At 48.8% G+C, this 19188-nt stretch overlaps 1 protein-coding gene across 2 annotated transcripts in view; it reads right to left on the reverse strand.

The window, feature by feature from the left end:
- Window positions 1-11156, reverse strand: part of HAUS8 (HAUS augmin like complex subunit 8) — a 522213-nt gene extending 511057 nt beyond the window's left edge. Inside the window, exon 1 of one of the 2 annotated variants that reach the window (XM_069649216.1) lies at window positions 11115-11150. In XM_069649216.1, coding sequence (XP_069505317.1) covers window positions 11115-11128 — 14 coding nt within the window. In that variant the 5' untranslated portion in view covers window positions 11129-11150. Of the gene's footprint in view, window positions 1-10683 lie in introns of both variants that reach the window. The other variant, XM_069649215.1, reaches the window with a different exon arrangement.
- Between the last annotated feature and the right edge of the window lie 8032 nt (window positions 11157-19188).

Genomic DNA, 19188 nt, shown 5'->3' on the forward strand with positions numbered 1-19188 from the left:
AAATGTTTATTTTAGGCACACTTAAGAGGGTGAGTCAATGATTTAGTCTGTTCTTAAACGCCTCACTCAGCCTTTCATTCTTCTGAGGTCGATAAATGAGTACCAACACAGGTTGGGTGATATTGTGTGTATTTTGTCTATATAAAGCGCTTAAGCGTAAGTGCTATAAAATAACACATCATTATCATTTGGTCATGAACGTCTGCTTGCATACACAGTAATTGGGTAATATGGGCCTACACACACACTGATCTTAATGATACATATGACGATCCATTCTTTTATGAAATGTACATCACATAGTGATATTGTAACTATATTTTTCATAGTGTACAATGCTATGTGATGCCACTTCCTGTTTTGTCAACAGGTGAAATGTCGTGTTCCATCGCTACCCGCGATATCACCTCGGGGCGGGGTCAAATTACATCAATTCCTGTGATGTCATCAAGGGTCGTGTGATGTCACTTCCGCTACCCCTGGCATTTTGGTGAAATGACGTCCCTGCCCAAAGGTATTCCTTATTCAGGTGGCCATGGAAGAATTGGCCGTCTCTTATCCCAACCCTGAAGGCAGACGAGCAGGGAAAGATCACCTGGGTAGGGGAGCCCGGGGTTGTGCTTGGGGAAATAACCCAGGGGAGACAGTATTATACTGGGGAAGAAGGGGAGGAGGATGAAGTCCATGAAGCTTTTGTAGGCTGCCCCAGATCTACCCCCTTCCTCCCAATAAATCTTGCTCATACAAAGCCAACAAACCATCCGCCTATAGTAAACACTTTAAGAACCCAAAATCCAATGCCATGGGAACCTGCATCTCCCAGGATCCGTCTTTCTGTTACATACCCGAATACTCCGGATCATTATTTTCCACGTCCCTCTAATTATTATTTCCCTGAATGTAACCCTCTGAAATCACCTACCCTCCTTGGACAACAAAGGCTACAATTCCGCATAACACCTCTTCACCATCCTACCATGCAGAATACTTAGAAACTCGACTTCTCCCCCCTTTCTGACACAAACACTTTCTCCCGACACAAAATACAACTGAGTAACCCAAGGGTCAGGCAAAGTGAGGCAATTGACCAGAACCGCACACACCCGACGTCCCTTTCCTTTCCCCACAGGGAAAAAAGGTGCAGCATGAGAGCACATTACGAGCAAGGCAGACCGCACGACAAGAGAGCCATCCAAACCCGGCAGTTCAAGAGGAGGAGAAAGGCGGCGCGAAACGAGAGGCTGGCAAGGAGAGAAGCGACTTTGCCCTTTCTGACCCAGATCTGCAAGACCTCTGGGGAAGGAATCATAAGACCGCAAACAATAGCCCAAGGGTATTGCAGCAGATGTCAACGGTACACGGAGCGTGCCTATGCTGATAAGCAGGACAGCGGGAGAGGCCCGTTACCGTGGAACCTGCCTTGACTCCTGATACAAAGAAAGCCAAGGGGTTCATCACAGCTGGTGAGTCGAGGGGGGAACTGGTAAAGAAACAGAACTATTCAACAAGATATTGAATAGGGTTTTTGGACACCTGAAAGGCTTCTTGTAAGAGGTTGTCTTGATTCAGAAGTGTGCTGAAGATGCAGACATTCTAAAGGAACACTTGAACACATGATTTGTTAATGCTATGAGCTGAAAGCTTTCTGGAGGAAAGTGTCATTGAAAATGAATGAGGTTCTCATGCTTGATGTAGAATTTGACTATGTAAGTGTGATTTTGGGCGAAGATGAATTGGTGGCTGATCTCGCATACCCTCAAAGATGTTGATTTTACACGGCATCTAATTCTGCCAAAAAAGTATTCTAAGAAAATGGAAAGATGTGGGGAGGCCATAATTTGCAGAATGGGTTTCTGACCTAAGACAGGTGGCCAGGATGGAGAGACTTATTCTCTACAGAAGGAAAAAGATGAATTTATTTGATCTTATTTGGGGTAGGTTTGTAGATCTGTTTACTTAAACAGTCTTATCATTCTCTACTGCTTGCCTATTGACTTTAAATCTACTGTTATGTAATTGATATATTTTGTTTGTGTGGTCTATGTTTTTTATGTATTGATATAATATGGATATGTATTTTTGGTTCAATGAGAACTGTGTTGAATCAAAGTTGCAAAGTGGCACATTGAGGGAAGTACAAAAAACTATACATTGTTTAGGGAAGACCAGCCTCAGAGGAGTCCGGCACCACATGGGTGCTCACTCAAGAGACTCTGCTTAATCCCGTGTTTGAAGGAAACTACAGATACCAGAAGGCCGTAGAAGAGCCGCCAATAAAGGTCAAAGTGTCCATACAGGGGTCTAGCAAAATCCCCGTAACGTCGAAGGATTTGACCAAAAAACCATTGAGAAACACAAGGGAAGTGAATCCCACATCGAGAGAAAGCAAAAGGAATTGGGAAATGGCAAGAGTGAACCCGAGGGAGGGATGCCAATAAAGAGGGGCAAAGTCTAAAGTCCCAACTAACATTGTGTTGACAAACGTGAACCTGGCAGAGGGATGTCCACGGTGAGCTGTGTAAAAGGACATTAAGATTTGTGAACGCCAAGGTAAAAATATCTTTGCAAAAGGCCATAGTGATCCAGACAGAGGGAGGCAAAAGTTTGAAGGGGTCTGCACCCAGAAGAGGGGGGCCCAGGGATGAAGAATCCTCACCTTAAGTGTAATGCGAGAGGAACTTTTTATTTGTAATATTTGAACCCATCAGGCCATCAGAAGTAAGAAAGTCAACCACCGAAGGTCCTGATGTATAAAGGAATGGTTTGTGGATTTAAACCGGGAAGAGTTGGATCCAAGGGTGAAAAGCCATCACCCAAAGTACCTTTGAAAGGAACTTTTGTTTGCTATTCTTGGAGTACCTCAGATCCTCGAAGGCAAGAGACTTTTGTAGAAAAGACACTTTAGCACCAAATGTCCCGATAGCTTAATCTGGAACTGTTGTCTCGTGCTTGCAAAGCTCCAGTGTGTGCTGTGCTCAGGAGTCCCACCTTGTCCTGTGCTCAAAATGTGGGTATGGGAAATCCCCGGCTACCACATCCTGACTTATCATTTGTGAATACTTCTTTCTTTCTTGTAAATCTTATCCCACACCCTTTTGTATTAGTAGTAAGGATTGGCAATAGGTTTTTCTTAGTAAAGGCCCTTTTTATTTGACAAGACGCCACTAGGATAGCCTTATTTTTCATTTGATGGTTGTAGCTTGCTCCCATCTTAGATTTAGGTTTAGATTAGGCGTTTTCCACCCTACCTATACAGTTCAATAAACACCCTTGAACTGTGATCACTTGTGTCTGTCTATTCTTGATACCATGTCATCCTTAGAGTGGGAGCGCAAATGAGAACACTTTTTTTATAGTACTCACAGACACGTAGGTAGACCCAGTCATAGGGCACAGGTGATATTGTGTAGCAGTAGTGAAATATAATGCCTTATAATGATGAAATAGAAACGGGGCCCGGGCGTGGGAAAAACTGAAGTACTGCCATATTGGAAGTGAGGCCTAGCATCTTGAATTCCTTGATGGAGGTGTAGCACCGCGGCCTAGAGTTCGAATAATTTTCCCAAGCACCATCTGTGAAGCTGAGAATAGCGGCATTCACAACAAGCAGACAATGGTTTAATTATATCAAACTCTAGGCCTACGAAACCAGAATAGAAAGCAAACGGCAGAGCATGGCTAGGGATGCCCCTGTCCCAAAGGGCAAAGCCATGGGAGCCAGGTTAGAGGTTTCAAGCTGCCAAAATGCTTGGTCTAGATTAAGGACACTAGTGCCCCCTGGGACAATGGCCATCCCATTTGAACTGCCAGATGGCTGGAAAACAGAATACCTAAATCCGTCACAATTAGGCCAATTAATGTTGGCTGCGAGAGAGTCAGGAGATGAGGTGAGTGGGTAACTGATAAGGGGAGGGCCCGAGGAGCAGAACACCCCGCAATTTGTGATACAAGGAGCAATAGGTCATGCCAGGGAGGCATGATTGGGGCGCCCTCATGTCTGGTATCAAGAGAAGCACACTATTATTTCAAAGGGCCAATTTGACTTCAGAGTTGTCCACTGAGCACATGCTAACGACCAGATGTACACCGCGTGATGGGGTGGATAACATTCCAGGTAACTCGGTAGCTCGGAACCAAGATGAAAGAGTAGGGGGACACGTGTTAGAGGGAAGGGGTAGATTAGGATGTGGCCAATTGGTCAATGGACTATAGCAGACTGGTAGTATATATTAACCAATGAGGATTTCGGTTTTAACACTGTATATTGTTTACGTCATGAGTGACAATTTCTTCCCTTAAAATCATGTACTTGCTTTGAACCAACAGAGAACTCCATGTCAGTTTGGTTTGACCGGACCGTCTGTCACCTTTTTCCTTTTTGCATAGAAAATTAAATCTTGTTTTCCCTGCAAAGAGGTGCACCAAGCATTTTTCCTTAGAGGAGTGTTTTTTATTTTCTGGTTGACCAGAGGTCGTGCCCTACATTTGGAAGAGTGGCATAAGTCTGCAAGAACTGATGCAGCTCTTTATCCATCCTCACAGCCCCCCCCCCCCACCCCCCAAACACCCTTCCCAACAATGATCCATTTTTGCTAGGAAAATTTAACTTGTTCAGCTTACTCCATTCCTTCAAAATCTCCTCTTTAATCCCAGGAACAATGGCAGTCCTTAAAATGTAGGTTTATCCAAATGCTTGCCACTGTCCTACCTGCTGTGTAGAGAACAAGGAAAAATAGGAAGTACAAGATTGCAAACTGCTGAAAGAGGAGGAAGGAGGGGACAGCCGCCTCCTTCTATACAAATCTTTCGGGGCATTTTTCAGAATCTGCATTAACTCTTTCTCAATCTATGTAGCTTTTTTCCAACCTCTTCATTCCTTAAGTAAATGAGGCTACAAAACAGGAAGAGGACAGGCTCTTTAAAAGTTCTCCTTTTATGGGTAGCTTTCATCATCTTGAACGTCTGCCTGTGCAACGCTACCCAGTGGTCATGGGGAATATACCCAACCCACGTTTCTTTACCCCTTAACACCCATTTTAGTGAAAATAAACAAAAAAAACTTTTACCTACAAAAAAAATGCATTTTTTCTCTGAACCTTTGTCATTCGAAACTATGTTTTCGAAACAATGCCTGGATACCGAAGGCCCAGGAGACACTGCAAAGAAGAGACGTTTGTTTCTGCAGTATCAGATCGCATAGGCAGCCAGGAAAACAAGTATTACCCATGTCTCTCCATTCCTGCCTGCTTGCATTGCGCAATTCACCGATCCATGTTGATGTGACCTGGGCCCTGGGGGTATAATGGGCCGGCCACATGATGTATGTGATTTCTTCAAAAATATTTCACTTAATGAAGTTTTCACCAAATCCATTTCACAGAAAAACTAAATGAACTTTTAACTTGTTCTACTTTTTTTTTATATAATACGCAGGGGGACACCCTACAGCCCCCCCCCCCCCATCCCTCCCTACCCTAACTTATGCCCTTACCCCGCACTGCACCAGTTATGCATTACACATATACTATGTCACCTACCATTTTCATTGAACTAAATTCAGTGAAATCTCATTAGGTGAAATGGTATTCGATGAAATCTACAGTAACACGGCCATGTCCTGAATTCCTGGCATTTCTTCTCCTTTCTCGTCCCCACTGCACTATTCCCCCTCCCCTTCTGGTTCACTGGGGCTGGGCCGATTAGCTCATTCCCCTGGGGCCTTTTCCCCCTTTTCTAGGCCTTTGTGTACCACTCTGAAGCTCACCCCCCACCCTCAACCCCTTGTTCCTGGCCTTGGGTGTTACTTTGGCTGGGCCCACAACTTCAGTCCCCTGCCCTTTTTCTGCCCCAGCTGCACCCCTCCACTACATTCCTGGGCCGGGGGGGGGGGGGGGCTTCCTTTCCCAGCCTTTGTGCCCAACGCTGCGAACCATCCTCCTCTGCCCCTCCACCACGTAGGGGGGATCACCTTCCCTTGACAAAATAATTTTACAGGCCACTTTTGGCCCGATGGCAATGGCACATCAGAAGCCGTTTGAGGCATGCACAGTTAGCATCATGCAAACATACCTCTTATGGCATCATTTGAGGGAAAAGGCATTTAGCTTAAAAACAGAAAAGTGAAACACCACATTAGGACTCTTCGTAAACCGAGGCACTGACTGTTAGATTTTTCTTTGTGGCCTGCCGGTTTTTTTGAAGGCCCTATACCACAAAGACATACAGACCTCCTAATTCCTATGGTATGGCTTGACATGAAAAACATCACAGAAAATAACATTACAAAACGTGAGATTGATCTTCAGTACACTATGGCATCATTGGTATTGACATTTAGAGGTTTTAATGTGCAAGTCAAGGGGAGTTTGTTGTGCACTATATGAATCGACACCATTTTTAATATGTAACAAGGTAGCTCAGTGGGTTGAGCGCTCGCTTCTGTGATGTGCGTGTGACCTGCAGGTCAAATACTCTAATACTGGCAAGGCCAACTCAGCCTTTCATACTTCTGAGGTCGATAAATCAGTGCCAACTTTGGTTGGTTGATAATTATATGTGAATATGTTTTATGTATAGTGTTTGGGGAAAGGGCCATTTAAATAACCAATAATTATCATTAAGTAGAGTTTAGTGACTCTTGAGAGTAGGTTTAGTTCATAGGAAAAGTTTCAAACTGAATTGCTTTTATGGGATTCCAATCTTGGTAGTTCAAGCACAATGAGATTGCATGATTTTCCCAGGATTACACACTTTGTTTAAGTAGCGAAACTAGGATTGTGTCCCACCGAGCGACATAAGAAATTGACCACATATCTTTCCAGGTATAATTCATATCAGTATTTGCTAAGGTTTAGTAATCAAAAGGTTAAATAATTATTTGTCTAGCAATGCTTTGAAAAGTACAAACACTATATAATAAATTGGCCTGACAATGTATATGCATTATGGAAATGGGTCACGCAAAAAGAATGTGATATGTTTATTTGTCCCATCCCGGATGCAAGGTTTTCATGTGTAAGGCAATAGAAGTTTATGTTGTGCACGATATGAATGGACAGTATACTAACAAGGTAGCTAGTGGGCTGATCGCTCACTTCTGCACTGTGTGTGATCTGCAGGTCGAAGACTAATATTGGCAAGGCCAGCTCTGCCTTTCATCCTTCTGAGGTCAATACATCAGTGCCAGCTTTCGTTGGGTTGATCGATTGATTATTTATATAGCACCTATACAAAATGTGTTTCAAAGCGCTTCAAGGAGGGAGGGAACATAGGAAAATACAGTTACATTCAGTTAAAGCCCTTGAAACAATACAGAATGTGAAAAATAACTATCGTAATAGGCCTGTCGACATTTCTGATAGTGCAAGTGCATAGAACAAGTAAGGCAAGAGGGAGAGATCAGGAAGGAGAACAAAGCAAGCAGTAACATTACTATGTCTGACCACAATTGATGTAGTGCAGGAGGTATACAAGAGGAGGGGTGGGAGGGGAAAGGCGGGGGGATATGATTGGGTAGAAGGAGATGAACAAGAAACGCTACTGTGCAAATTCGTCAGTGACAAATTTAAAAAGAAGGGGGGAGGAGGGAGAAGAACAAGGAGGGGAGACAGAGGGGAGACAGACAAACTGCTATCAAAAAAGGGAACAGATAAGAGTAATTGCTAAGAGGGGGATGGCTGAGAGGAGGGAGAAATAAGTGGGAAGGGGAGTAGGAAGATGGTAGAGGAGGGATTTATGGAGGGGGAAGGAGGTAGAAGACAGGTAAGGGGGCAAGGGAGTACACAGAGACAGGGGGGAGCAAGGCAGGGTGGGGGCACACAGACACTCACAGGGGGGGGGGATGAGGGCACACAGGCACTCACAGGGGGCGATCCGGCGTACTGTGGTGGACAGGGCCTTCGTTGTGGGTCTTAGGTGGTGTGGCCGGCCCCCGCCTCCCGGTTTGCAGCAATTGGCTAAAGGGCCATGGCAGCCAATGGGAGGGGGGCAGGGGCTGGCCCACAACAGAACACCACAAAGCTTTCAATAAGGTAAAAACGATGGTCATCTTAGAAGGCCTCAAAGCATGGAGGCAGCATACGGCAGAAAACATGATAAAGTAACCAAGTGGGTTCTGCACAAAGCACGCCATGCTGGAGTGGCAAGCACGATAAAAAGGTGCAATTTAAAGGCAAATCATGGATTACACGCCGTGATTAAAATACAGTCTGCAATATGTCGATCCTTACCCCCAGCAATGTGAGGTGATAATTGTATATGAATATGTTCTGTGTGTAGTGGTTTGGCAAAAGCACTATATAAATGTATTTCATAGCAAAAGTTGCAAACATAATTGCTTTTATGGGCTCCCTATGTTGGTAGCTCTGGCATGATGAGATTGCATGATTTGCCAGGGATTACACACTTTGTTTAAGTATCAAAACCAGTATTTTGTCTCAGGCGAAGATGTAAGAACTTTCTGACAAAATCTTCCTAGGTATAATTCATTTCAGTATTTGCTCAAGTTTGGGAGTCAAAAGGTTAAAAAATGAATTTTCTGACAATGCCTTGAAAAGTACACAAATCACATAATACAATAACCTGACAGTATATACATATTGTTATAGAAACAGGTCAATCAAAAGAATGTGATTATACATTTAATTTGTCCATCCTGGAAGCCAGGATCTCCTGTATAAATCAAAAGAATTTTGTGGTGTGCAATATATGAATGGACACTTTATCATTAATATGTAACAACTCTGTAGTTTGGGTGCACTCCTTTAATTACATCTGTGATGTTTAATGATATTTGACGTGTGTGATGTAAGGACACCACGGCCATGCATAAAATGGATCTACATGCTGTAGGAATTTAAGGCCCCCATTTTTCTTTGTTTTTCTTTTTAAGACTTGCCCTGCCTCGCACCCATGTGCGTCAGTCATTAAATATTGGATCCAACTAACCTTGTTAGAGCCATTTCTGTAGCAAATTGTGTTGTTTTGATAGGTTGCAAGTAATTCCCTAGTGCCCTTAGCCTTCAAACATGTTCATTTCCAACATTAGTTTCAGGTTTGATCGTCCACTATTACCATTGAGAGCCAAGCCTGCTCAGGGAGCTCATCTGTTTCTAGTTATTCAGACACCTAAACAGAGGTAAATACAATAAAGACAACTTAAAAATAACTTTTGTCCCCGTGGTTCACCATTGTGTACTTGTGACCGCAATTAACTCCGCCCACCCAAAGCTCCGCCTCCATGACCCAGCCACCAAGGGCCCTTTGTCAGGTGCTGGCCACTGCCCCCCCCCCCTTTGCCTTAAATCTGCCACTGTTATTTCCCCCCTCTTACATAGGACCACCACCACCAATATGCCAGGCGACTACTCATGTGGTGTAGACTTTCATCCAGGTTGCATAATGCTCACCATGAGCTTCACCACACAGAGCACAATCGTATAGCTGCCAAGCTCTGAAGCCACCTCTGGCCAATCTCTCTGGTGGCACACCTCCCGCACGACAGGTCTAGCTCTGTCAGTCTGCCACAATGCAATCTCCCTGAACCAGAGGGGTCCGGGAGCTTTATGTGTAGGTTCTGGTCCACCGCCCCGCATCGGGGCCCAGTACAACCTTGTAATTTGTCTCTTAAATGCCCAGCATTGAAGGAAGCACTGGAACATGAAACCCAGAAGCATGAACAGTCCCCTGGCCTTCAGCAGAGGAAAAAGAACTATGGCATTATAGGTGTGGGGGGGTCCTTATGCCTTACACAATAGGGGGAAGAAAATAGACAGAGGAAAGGAAAAAGGTGGAAGAAGGTTTTTATCGCAGAGGCTGGAACCTCAGAGTAAGTACAAGAGTGAGGAAGAGGGGCATGGAGTTAAGGACAGTATTCGGCATTATACAACGCAACTCCTCTTAAAAACTACAGGGTTAATAATCTATGAACATAAAGGGAAATTGTAAAATTGCATAGAATAGATATATGTTCACATTTTTCCAAATACATTTTGTCTTTGTGGAATTAATAAAAATACTTAAAATACTGAGAAAACTCCGACATAATCCCCAATCCAGCAGGAGAACTGTAGCATGTTAAGAGGTTCGAAATGAGGCATCCTGCAAGCAGGTCATGGGGCATTGTTGTCAAGTGACCTGCAAGTAGCGGGTATGGGCCGCAATACAACACCAAACCCTAGAGGCTGCAATCGTGGCGGGGAAACATGTCATCACATTACTAAAGTGATGATCTTTTTACATGCAAATCAAGCCTTTCATCTGAATACAATGGCTTTACTAAGGACTTCTTCTGCCAAACAGTCACATATCTTGGACCTCCTCATGTGATTTCTGGCACCCAAGTTTTGGTGGGGCTTGGTTGAAAATGGTGAACATTTCTGAAAATAAATCCAGCACTGGCGTACCAGAGATACCAGTGATTGAAAATAAATATGCAAGTTATTCCAGTTTTTTTTTATAATTGAGTTCATTGTAAGTCCAGATCATTGTGTTTGCTACTTGTGCATTTGTCACGAAAGTGACCGATATTGAACAAATATCCTCAGAACATTTTTGCCCAAGAATACAAAGTACTGCATTATAAGAAAAAATTTAAAAAAAAATGTAGTCCAATCCCACCACTTCTGAATGGCTATTAGATGGAAACACTTCCTAGGAGTAAAAGAAAGAAAATGAAGAGCTCACCTGTCAAAATAACTGCAAATAACTGGCAACAAAGGAACCACCAATTCGACTGGGACAAATGCACTTATCTGCATTATTATAAAAAGGTCAATCAATTGGATATAGTCCTCAATGTGGCGAGTTCACAGAGCATGTTTTCTTTTGAACGAGGTGGGTGGGGCGATGCAAATGATTGGAGTGCGAGCCATGGGAGCCTGGTCAACACACATGCGCCCCTCAAGCCCACTATTAAAAGTTGGCATCTACGAGTTGGGGGTGGAAGTTGATGCACCTGTCCTGAGGCTCGGATTGCTGCATAGCCAAGTGCCTTAGATTCCACGAACACAATATTCCTCTAAATCAGAAAGCAAAATGCTTGCAGTGGGGCGGACAACAGCGCCACGGAGTAGCAACAAAGGAATTTCAAGTTCAACACCTCCATTCAAACGTACCCACTGTCCGCCATTTTCCCGCTCCCCCAGTCAGAACTAGTCATAGGAGTGTCGCTAGGCACCAAAATAAATAGAAGACTGACAAGCAAGAGACTTGGTTTCCTCCGCGATTCGTAGTGGCCATATTGGAAATACAAAAGGTCCGTCAGTAAGGCGTGCGACTTCGTAAAAGGAGTGCAGTTTTTGCTTTACAGTATGAGCTATAGAAGAACTAAGAACGAACAGCAGTGTTTAAGTCTGGCAAATTTCTTTCTCTTTAAAAGTAATACAACATTATCACACTGGTCTATTATTTTTCAACAGAGCTTAATGTTATCTGTAAACTTTGAAACAACTATTCTTATAGTTATTGAGGCCTGGCACCAATTAAACACTTCTACTTTGCTTATCTGTTTGTTCTTCATATCCATAAATCTAACATGACTTCTTTGATCTCCATTCTTGCATCAGACGTAGAGGCACGTGCATGTAAGCGCAGCTGTCGCGCATGCGTGTGGCGCTGCCCTGTGTGGGACGCGCACGCGGCGGCGTGACGTTGCACGCCGCCGCGTGCTGTATAAATAAACGGGGCGTTCCCGGCTGCAGCAGAGCGACCGGGAAGCCCGAACTGGAAGGACGTGTGCGTAGTGTGGTCCTTTCAGGGTGGGGGCTTGCGGGCACGCATGGGGCCTAGGACAAACCCCCAACAGTGGCGACGAGTGTCAACGGATGCCCGGGCCCGGCGGTGAAGGCATTCCGGAATTTTTCCCTGAAACGGAACATTCGGATGTTTCGTTTCACGCCGTGGCTGCGGATCGTACACGCGGCTGGCGGCCATTTTGTCTCTGAGGCCGTGAAACTTCATCAGTCTCCGGTTTGGAGGGTGAAGGTGATCCAGGTCTAATTTTTTGATATTCTGATTGCAGGCAGACTAACCTGCACGCCCATGCCTGGTTTGTGATTTTTACTCCAGTTTTGGGACTCCTACATCGAGTGAAAGCTAGGGGAAGGACTAACATGGCAGGGCCTATCTAGTCTACTCCATAATTGTAGCTTAATTTTTGGAACATCCACACCCCTGTGGACTACGGCAAGGTGGAAACACAGCGTTTTCTTTGTCCCCTTCATCATCAGGACGCTGTGGCTTCTTCTTTGTCCCCTTCATCATCACGATGTTGGCTGCAGTGGGTGTCTTCTTCTCCGGTGGTCTTGTGGCTGGAAGCTGTCCCAGATGAGCGAGGGACGAGTCACCACGGCCTCCCCCCCCAGGTTGGACTGTTGCTGTGCCTGGAAGAGGGGGGGAGGCTTTCTGTCTGCATGCTGGTGGTGGGTGGTTGAGTTGCGGCCCTCAGGACACTAGGTGGGAGTGCCTGTGCGCTCAAGCTCATGAGTGACATTGATGATCAGGAGGGTGAGGCTGCCGTAGCTGCACAGTTTCCCCAGGACGGTGGCCAAGTGGCGCAACATCAACAGGTTTTGCAGCCCCCAGTGCTTCCAGTTCAACAACGAGCGGCGGCTCTACAGCTGCCCCCGCAAGTAGGTGTTCAGGCTCCTGTACCCCAGGTGCTGCCGGTGGCACAGCCAGGTGCTCAGCAAGGACTCCCTGTCATGGCTCAGGCACGAGCCCAGGCTGCCCTGCAGCCCATCCCCGAATTTGATGCATCGGGCCCACCTTCCAGCATGGGGCCCCGGTGGAGGAGGTGGGTTGGCCGCCTGGACATGTATTTCAGGGCTGCTCAGGTGACGGACGACGACAGCATGGTGGCCACTATGCTGTACTCGGCGGGGCCTGCGGTCCAGGACATTTTTGAGTCGCTTACCCCGATGGACCAATCTTATGATGCGGCCAAGGCGGTGCTCCTTGCGCACTTTCTGCCCCTTGCCAATGTGGACTATGAAAATTTGTCATGCTGTCGGCCAAACAAAAGGACGATGAGACACTGGATACCTTTTATGGTCGCCTGCGCCGCCTCTCCCTGGGCCGTGCATGGGGGGACCTGGAGGACATGATGCGCACAATGCTGATTCAGGCGTGCTCCTCCGGCAAGCTCAGGAGGCAGGTCCTGAGAGAGCCGGGCATCACTCTGCCCCGCATACTGGAACTGGGCCGATGTCATGAGGTGGCAGAGGCTCGCGCGAGCAAGATGGAGGCAGGGTCCCGCTCAATAATGTCGGAGGAGGTGTGTGCTGTGTGGCGAGGCGGCAGAGGAATGAGGAGGCTGGGCGGAGGACCCCGGGACAGAGCAGGAAGATCAGGGGAGTCGTGCGAGAAGTGTGGCTACGACCTTCCCCACCCGACGGAGTGCCCGGCAGCGGGAAGAACATGTGGCAGGTGTGGCCTACCTGACCATTTCTCGAGAGTGTGCAAGGCGGCCCTGCCCGTGATGGTACCTAGAGGTCCGGCCCGGACATGGACCCGGCACCAGAGCCGACCACCAAATGTGGCCCAGTTCGAGCAAGGTGAAGAGGAGGCACAGGTGGACGAGGCAGATGAGGAAGAGGAAGAGAACGTCTTCTTTGTTTCGAGTGTGGAGGTCCTGAAGGGGAAGAGCAGGAGGCAGCCGAGGTGTGTGGTGGAGGTTAACCACTCCCTGGTCCCGGTGCTGGTGGACACGGGGGCGTCGGTCAATGTAATGGCCAGGGGACACTATGATGGCCTTGACCCGCCCCCGGTCTTGGCTACGCCAAGAGCCCGCATATTCGCTTTTGGAGGACTACAACCAATACCGCTGGACGGTGCCTTCGTGGCAAGTGTGGAGCATGAGGGCTCCCGGATCAGAGCTCGGTTCTATGTGATCCCTGTGAGTAACAACACTCTCCTAAGCTGTGCTGCTGCCGAGGCTCTTGGAATTGTCAGTTTCGCATACTCGGTGTACTTGGAAGACATCAATGACCTCCTGGACAAGTATGCTGCCCTCTTTAACGGCATTGAAAAGATGACCGGTGACCCAGTCCGGCTGCACATTGATGACTCTGTACAGCCCATTGCCCTGAAGCACCGCAGGGTGTCGTACCATCTCAGGGAGCAGGTGGACAAGGAGTTAGACAACCTGGTGAGTCTGGACATTATCGAAAAGGTTGAGGGCCCGACACCCTGGGTGTCTCCCATCGTGGTGGATAGAAAACCTAAACAACCTGACTCTGTCCGGATTTGTGTGGACATGAGGCTACCCAACAAGGCCATTAAGAGGGAGCGGCATCTCACCCCTACCATCGATGATATTATCGCTGAAGTACAAGGGGCCCGTTTCTTCTCCAAGTTAGACCTTCAAGCAGGATATCATCAGGTTGTCCTCCACCCCGAGTCCCGGTACATAACAACGTTTACCACCCACCGTGGGCTGTACAGGTACAAGAGGTTGAGTTTTGGGGTGTCATCAGCTGCAAAAGTATTTCAGAACATTATACGGGGCGCCCTAGCAGATCTGGAGGGTGTCCTTAATATCAGCAATGATATTCTGGTGTTCGCTAGGACAGAGGTGGACCATCTGAGGAGGCTTGGAAAGACTTTTGAGAGGCTGCAGTCACTGGGCCTCACCCTTCATAGGGATAAATGTGAGTTCCTGCGCCCTTCCATCGAGTTCTTTGGGTTCTTGTTCAAGGAGAGGGGGTGTCGCCCGATCCGAGGAAGGTCCAGGACATTAAGAAAGCGCAACCCCCCGAGTCGGTGTCCGACGTGAGGAGCTTCCTTGTTATGGTGACATACTGTGGGCGCTTCATTCAAAATCTCGCGTCAAGGTCCGAGCCGCTCAGGGCGTTGACGAAGAAGGAGTCGACCTGGCAGTGGGGCCCACTTGAGCAGTCGGCTTTTGAGGACATTAAGAGCGCCTTAACAGCAGAGGACACCATGGCATTCTTCGACCCGGCGCTGGCGTCCGAGATCATTGTGGATGCCAGTCCGTTCGGCCTGGGGGCTGTACTCACTCAGGTTGACCGGGACGGGAGAGTCCGCCCAGTGGCATACGCCAGCAAGGCGCTCTCGGAGACGGAGCAACGATACTCCCAGATCGAGCGGGAGGCGCTGCAGTCCTCTGGGGTTGCAGACATTTTCGACTCTATGTCTTGGGGCGTCCAGTGACCGTGGTAACAGATCACAAGCCATTGCTTCCCATTTTGGCTGGGTCATCCTCGAAGCCCCCGGCTAGGATTGAGCGGTGGATGCTTGCCTTGCTTGAGTATGGAGTCACCCTGGTGTATCGGCCCGGGGGCAATAACGCTGCAGACTACCTCTCCCGGCATCCTGGAGTGCGCAGGGGAGAGGAGTACGACACCTGTGCGGAGGAGGCCGATGACCATGTTCGAATGGTGATGGAGGGAGCCACGCCGAATGCGATGCCCCTGTCGGACCTGGATGAGTGCTTCCAGATCCTGAATCACTCAATGCAGCACGGCTCCTGGAAATCCATCTTGGATGCTCTGGCGGGGCGACCCAGGAGGCGAGGACAGGGCTCGAGCAATTGTGGAAAGTCAAGGACGAGCTGTCCTTCTCAGAATCGGGCCTCCTACTCCGAGATGACGCATAGTGGTCCCCCAATCCAAGATAACAGAGGTAATCACCTTGGCCCACCATGGACATCAGGGCGCTGCCAAGACCAAGGCGAGGCTGCGGCTGAAGGTCTGGTTCCCGGAACTGGAGAGAAGGGTGGATGACTTTGTGGCGGCCTGTGTGTGGTGCCAGGCGGCTTCTCCCGTGCAACGAGAGCCGGCCATCGAGGTGATGCCCCGGGGGACCCGGCCCTGGCAAGTCGTCCATGCGGACTTTGGGTCGACGTCCGTAGGTACACACTTTCTTGTAGTCGTTGATGAGTACTCACGATACCCGGAGGTGGAGTTTGTGGAGTCGGTGGCCTTTGAGCACATGGTCGTGGCCGCGGAGAAGGTGTTTGCGGCCCACGGCTTCCCCATCACTCTGTGCTCAGACAATGGGTCACCATTCCAAAGTGAGTGATTCTCGGAGTTCCTGGAGAGCTGCGGGATTCGGCACAGGAAGATATCCCCGCTGTGGCCCCAAGCTAATGGTGACGCTGAAAGACTGATGCGGACACTCAATAAGACCTTCAGGATTGCCCACGGATAAGGGCAACGAGCCCTCTACCAATTCCTGCGAGTGTACTGCACCACCACACATGCCTCCATGGGGGTAGCCCCGGCGGAGGCCCTGTTCAGGCGATGTCCCCGGGGGCCTACTGCCCGAGGTTTGGGAGAAGGAGCCGGGAGTATTCGACAACCAGCAGGTTGAGGCCGACAGGCGGGTCAGGATTGACCAGGAGAACCTGCGAAGGGGCCTTCGCCCCCAGCGGCTAGAACCTGGAGATTCGGTGCTCATTCGAAACCGACACCCCCATGGGAAGCTCTTGCTCCCTATGAGCCGGAGCCATTGGACTTGGTAGCCGTAAAGGGGTCCATGGTGACGGCCTCGGATGGAAAATCTGCCGTCACCCGAAACGTCAGTTTCTTTATGAAGCTGGGTGATCCACGAACTGAACCACCACTGGATCCAGATGTGGCGGAGGTGCCGGAGGACGCTGGAGGTCCCCGGGCACACCGCATTCCCCTGTCCGGGGAGCTGCTGCGGAAGGACTTCCCGTGCCGGAGGTAAGCGGGAGGTACCCCCAGAAGGCTGGGCGAGGGAAACCCGCTTACCTCAGCGAATACGTGCTGGGACATGTGGACAGTATGCCCGACTAAGGGGGACCCGGGCGGCTGACATTAAAGGGGTATGGGCGTAAAATGTTGCTGTTATTGTGTTGTGTGGTTTGTAGTGTTTAGTAATAAAAGCAGTTATGTGTCCTCCCGAAAAAGGAGGAGTGTGGCGCTTCCCCATGTGGGACGTGCACGTGGCGGTGTGACGTTGCATGCTGCCGCGTGCTGTATAAATAAACGGGGCGTTCCCGGCCACAGCAGAGCGACCGGGAAGCCCGAACTGGAAGGACGTGTGCGCAGTGTGGTCCTTTCAGGGTGGGGGCTTGCGGGCACGCATGGGGCCTAGGACAAACCCCCAACAATGCGCAGGTTAATAAAGGGGAGCGCCCGTGTTCGGCAGTAGCCACCAGGAATTTGTAATGAGCAGACCTGTGTCCGAGTGCTTCTTGAGGTAGAGGGTTCTGGGCCTTATTACGGAGGGGTCGCGGGCGAATACTACCCTGTTACTTTGGCGATGAGGACGTCACTGAGTGGGGGAGGGACGCTCGAAGTCCAAGACTGGATTCGGGAGCATTTTCTTGACGCCCACTAGATGCGTCTCCCGCACGATGCACGTGTGTCTGCCATATTGTGTGCCTGACGGTTGCAGCCCCTCATCGGGTGCTTGTGCGCTGTGGTGGAACAGGAGTTCCAGGAGCTAGAGATCGCGGATGAGGAAGAAGAAGATGAAGATGAAGAAACATTCTTTATATCGAACATTGATTCCAAAGTCAAGAAATGAAGGCAGTCCACATGTGTGGTGGACATCTGCCAGACTCCGGTGTTAATTGACACGGGTGCGTCAGTCTGTGTGATGGTGACACGGCACTATGAGGTGCTGCCAGGACCACCAGCGCTGGCTGAAAACAAAGCGAAAATCTATTCCTTCGGGGGGGTTCAGCCTCTTCCACTCCAGGGGGTGTTTACTGCAGCTGTCACTCACGCCAACCGCTCTATCAAGGTGAAGTTCTTTGTGACAAACGTAGCCCACATTTGCTCCTGAATTGCGCTGCGTCTGGGGCGCTTGACATTGTGCACTTTGCGCTCTCAGTGTACAAAGCGGATATTCAAGACATTACCAACAGGTTTGCGGACCTCTTTCAAGGAGTCGGAAAGCTGAATGGGCAACCGGTTAAACTCCATATAGATGAGTCAGTGCGCCCCACGGCACTGAAGCACAGACGCATAACTTTCCACCTACGAGCGCAGGTAGAGCAGGAGCTGCAAAATCTTGTGGACCCAGATATTATCGAGAAGATCGATGGCCCAACACATGATGGGTGCCCCACATGGTCAGGCTGGAGAGGGCGCTGGAGAGAATCCGGGATCTGGGTCTGACGTTACATCATGAAAAATGCAAATTGCTGAATGGGAGTATTGAATTCTTCGGGTTCTTTTTCCACTCCGGAGGGATCTCACCTGACCCACAGAAGGTGAAGGACATACGGGATGCAACAATCCCTCCGTGGTGCAGAGCTTTCTAGAAATGGTTAATTATCGTGGGAGGTTCACCAAGAACCTGGTCTTTCTTTCAGAACCCCTCAAGGCCCTCACGAAGAAGGATGTCACCTGGGTACTGTCGGCTGTGGAGCCAGCAGCTTTCGACAACGTCAAAGCTGCACTTACGGGTGAGGAGACAATGGCCTTTTTCGACCCGAAGAAGGAGTCCGAGCTGGTTGTGGATGCCAGCTCTGTGGGGCTTGGGGCTGTGCTGCTTCAACCCGATCTGCAGGGACAAATGAGGCCCATGCATATGCCAGCAAGGCATTAATAGACACAGAGGAAAAGATACGCCCAAATTGAAAGAGAAGCACTGGCCATATGGAGCTGCAGACACTTTCAGATCTATATCTTGGGCAAACCTGTATCTGTCATTACTGACCACAAGCCTCTGATCCCCATCATGACGGGGTCGTCCTCCAAACCGCCACTGAGGATTGAGAGGTGGATGCTCACCCTCATGGAGTATGGTGTAAAATTGCAGGGCCGGCACACACAACCCGGCAGACTACCTGTCTCGCCATCCCAGTGGTGGTTGCGGGCAGATACGGCAGTCAATATGGCACTGCAAAGAGTTTGTCAGACAACTGATTGATGTGGCCATGCCAATAGCTCTGACACTGACGGAACTGGCCGAGGCTTCGCAGGCTGATGGATGTTTTCAACTAGTTCGAAATGCCATAGACAGTGAGGACTGGAAATCAGCACTGGCAGACATGTCACAGAAGGAAAAGGACACTCAGCATGATATGCAGTCACTATGCCGAGCACATCACGAGCTGTCCAAGTCGGATGATGGCCTGCTGCTGCAAGGGAGACAAATCGTGGTTCCGAGAAGGGTGGTGTAAAGGGTACTGACGCTTGCACACAGTGGCCATCAGGGCACGGCCAAGACTAAAGAAAGACTGAGAGC

The sequence above is a fragment of the Ambystoma mexicanum genome, chromosome 1p, assembly GCF_040938575.1.
Source record: "Ambystoma mexicanum isolate Mex_15411 chromosome 1p, UKY_AmexF1_1, whole genome shotgun sequence".
NCBI lineage: Eukaryota > Metazoa > Chordata > Amphibia > Caudata > Ambystomatidae > Ambystoma > Ambystoma mexicanum.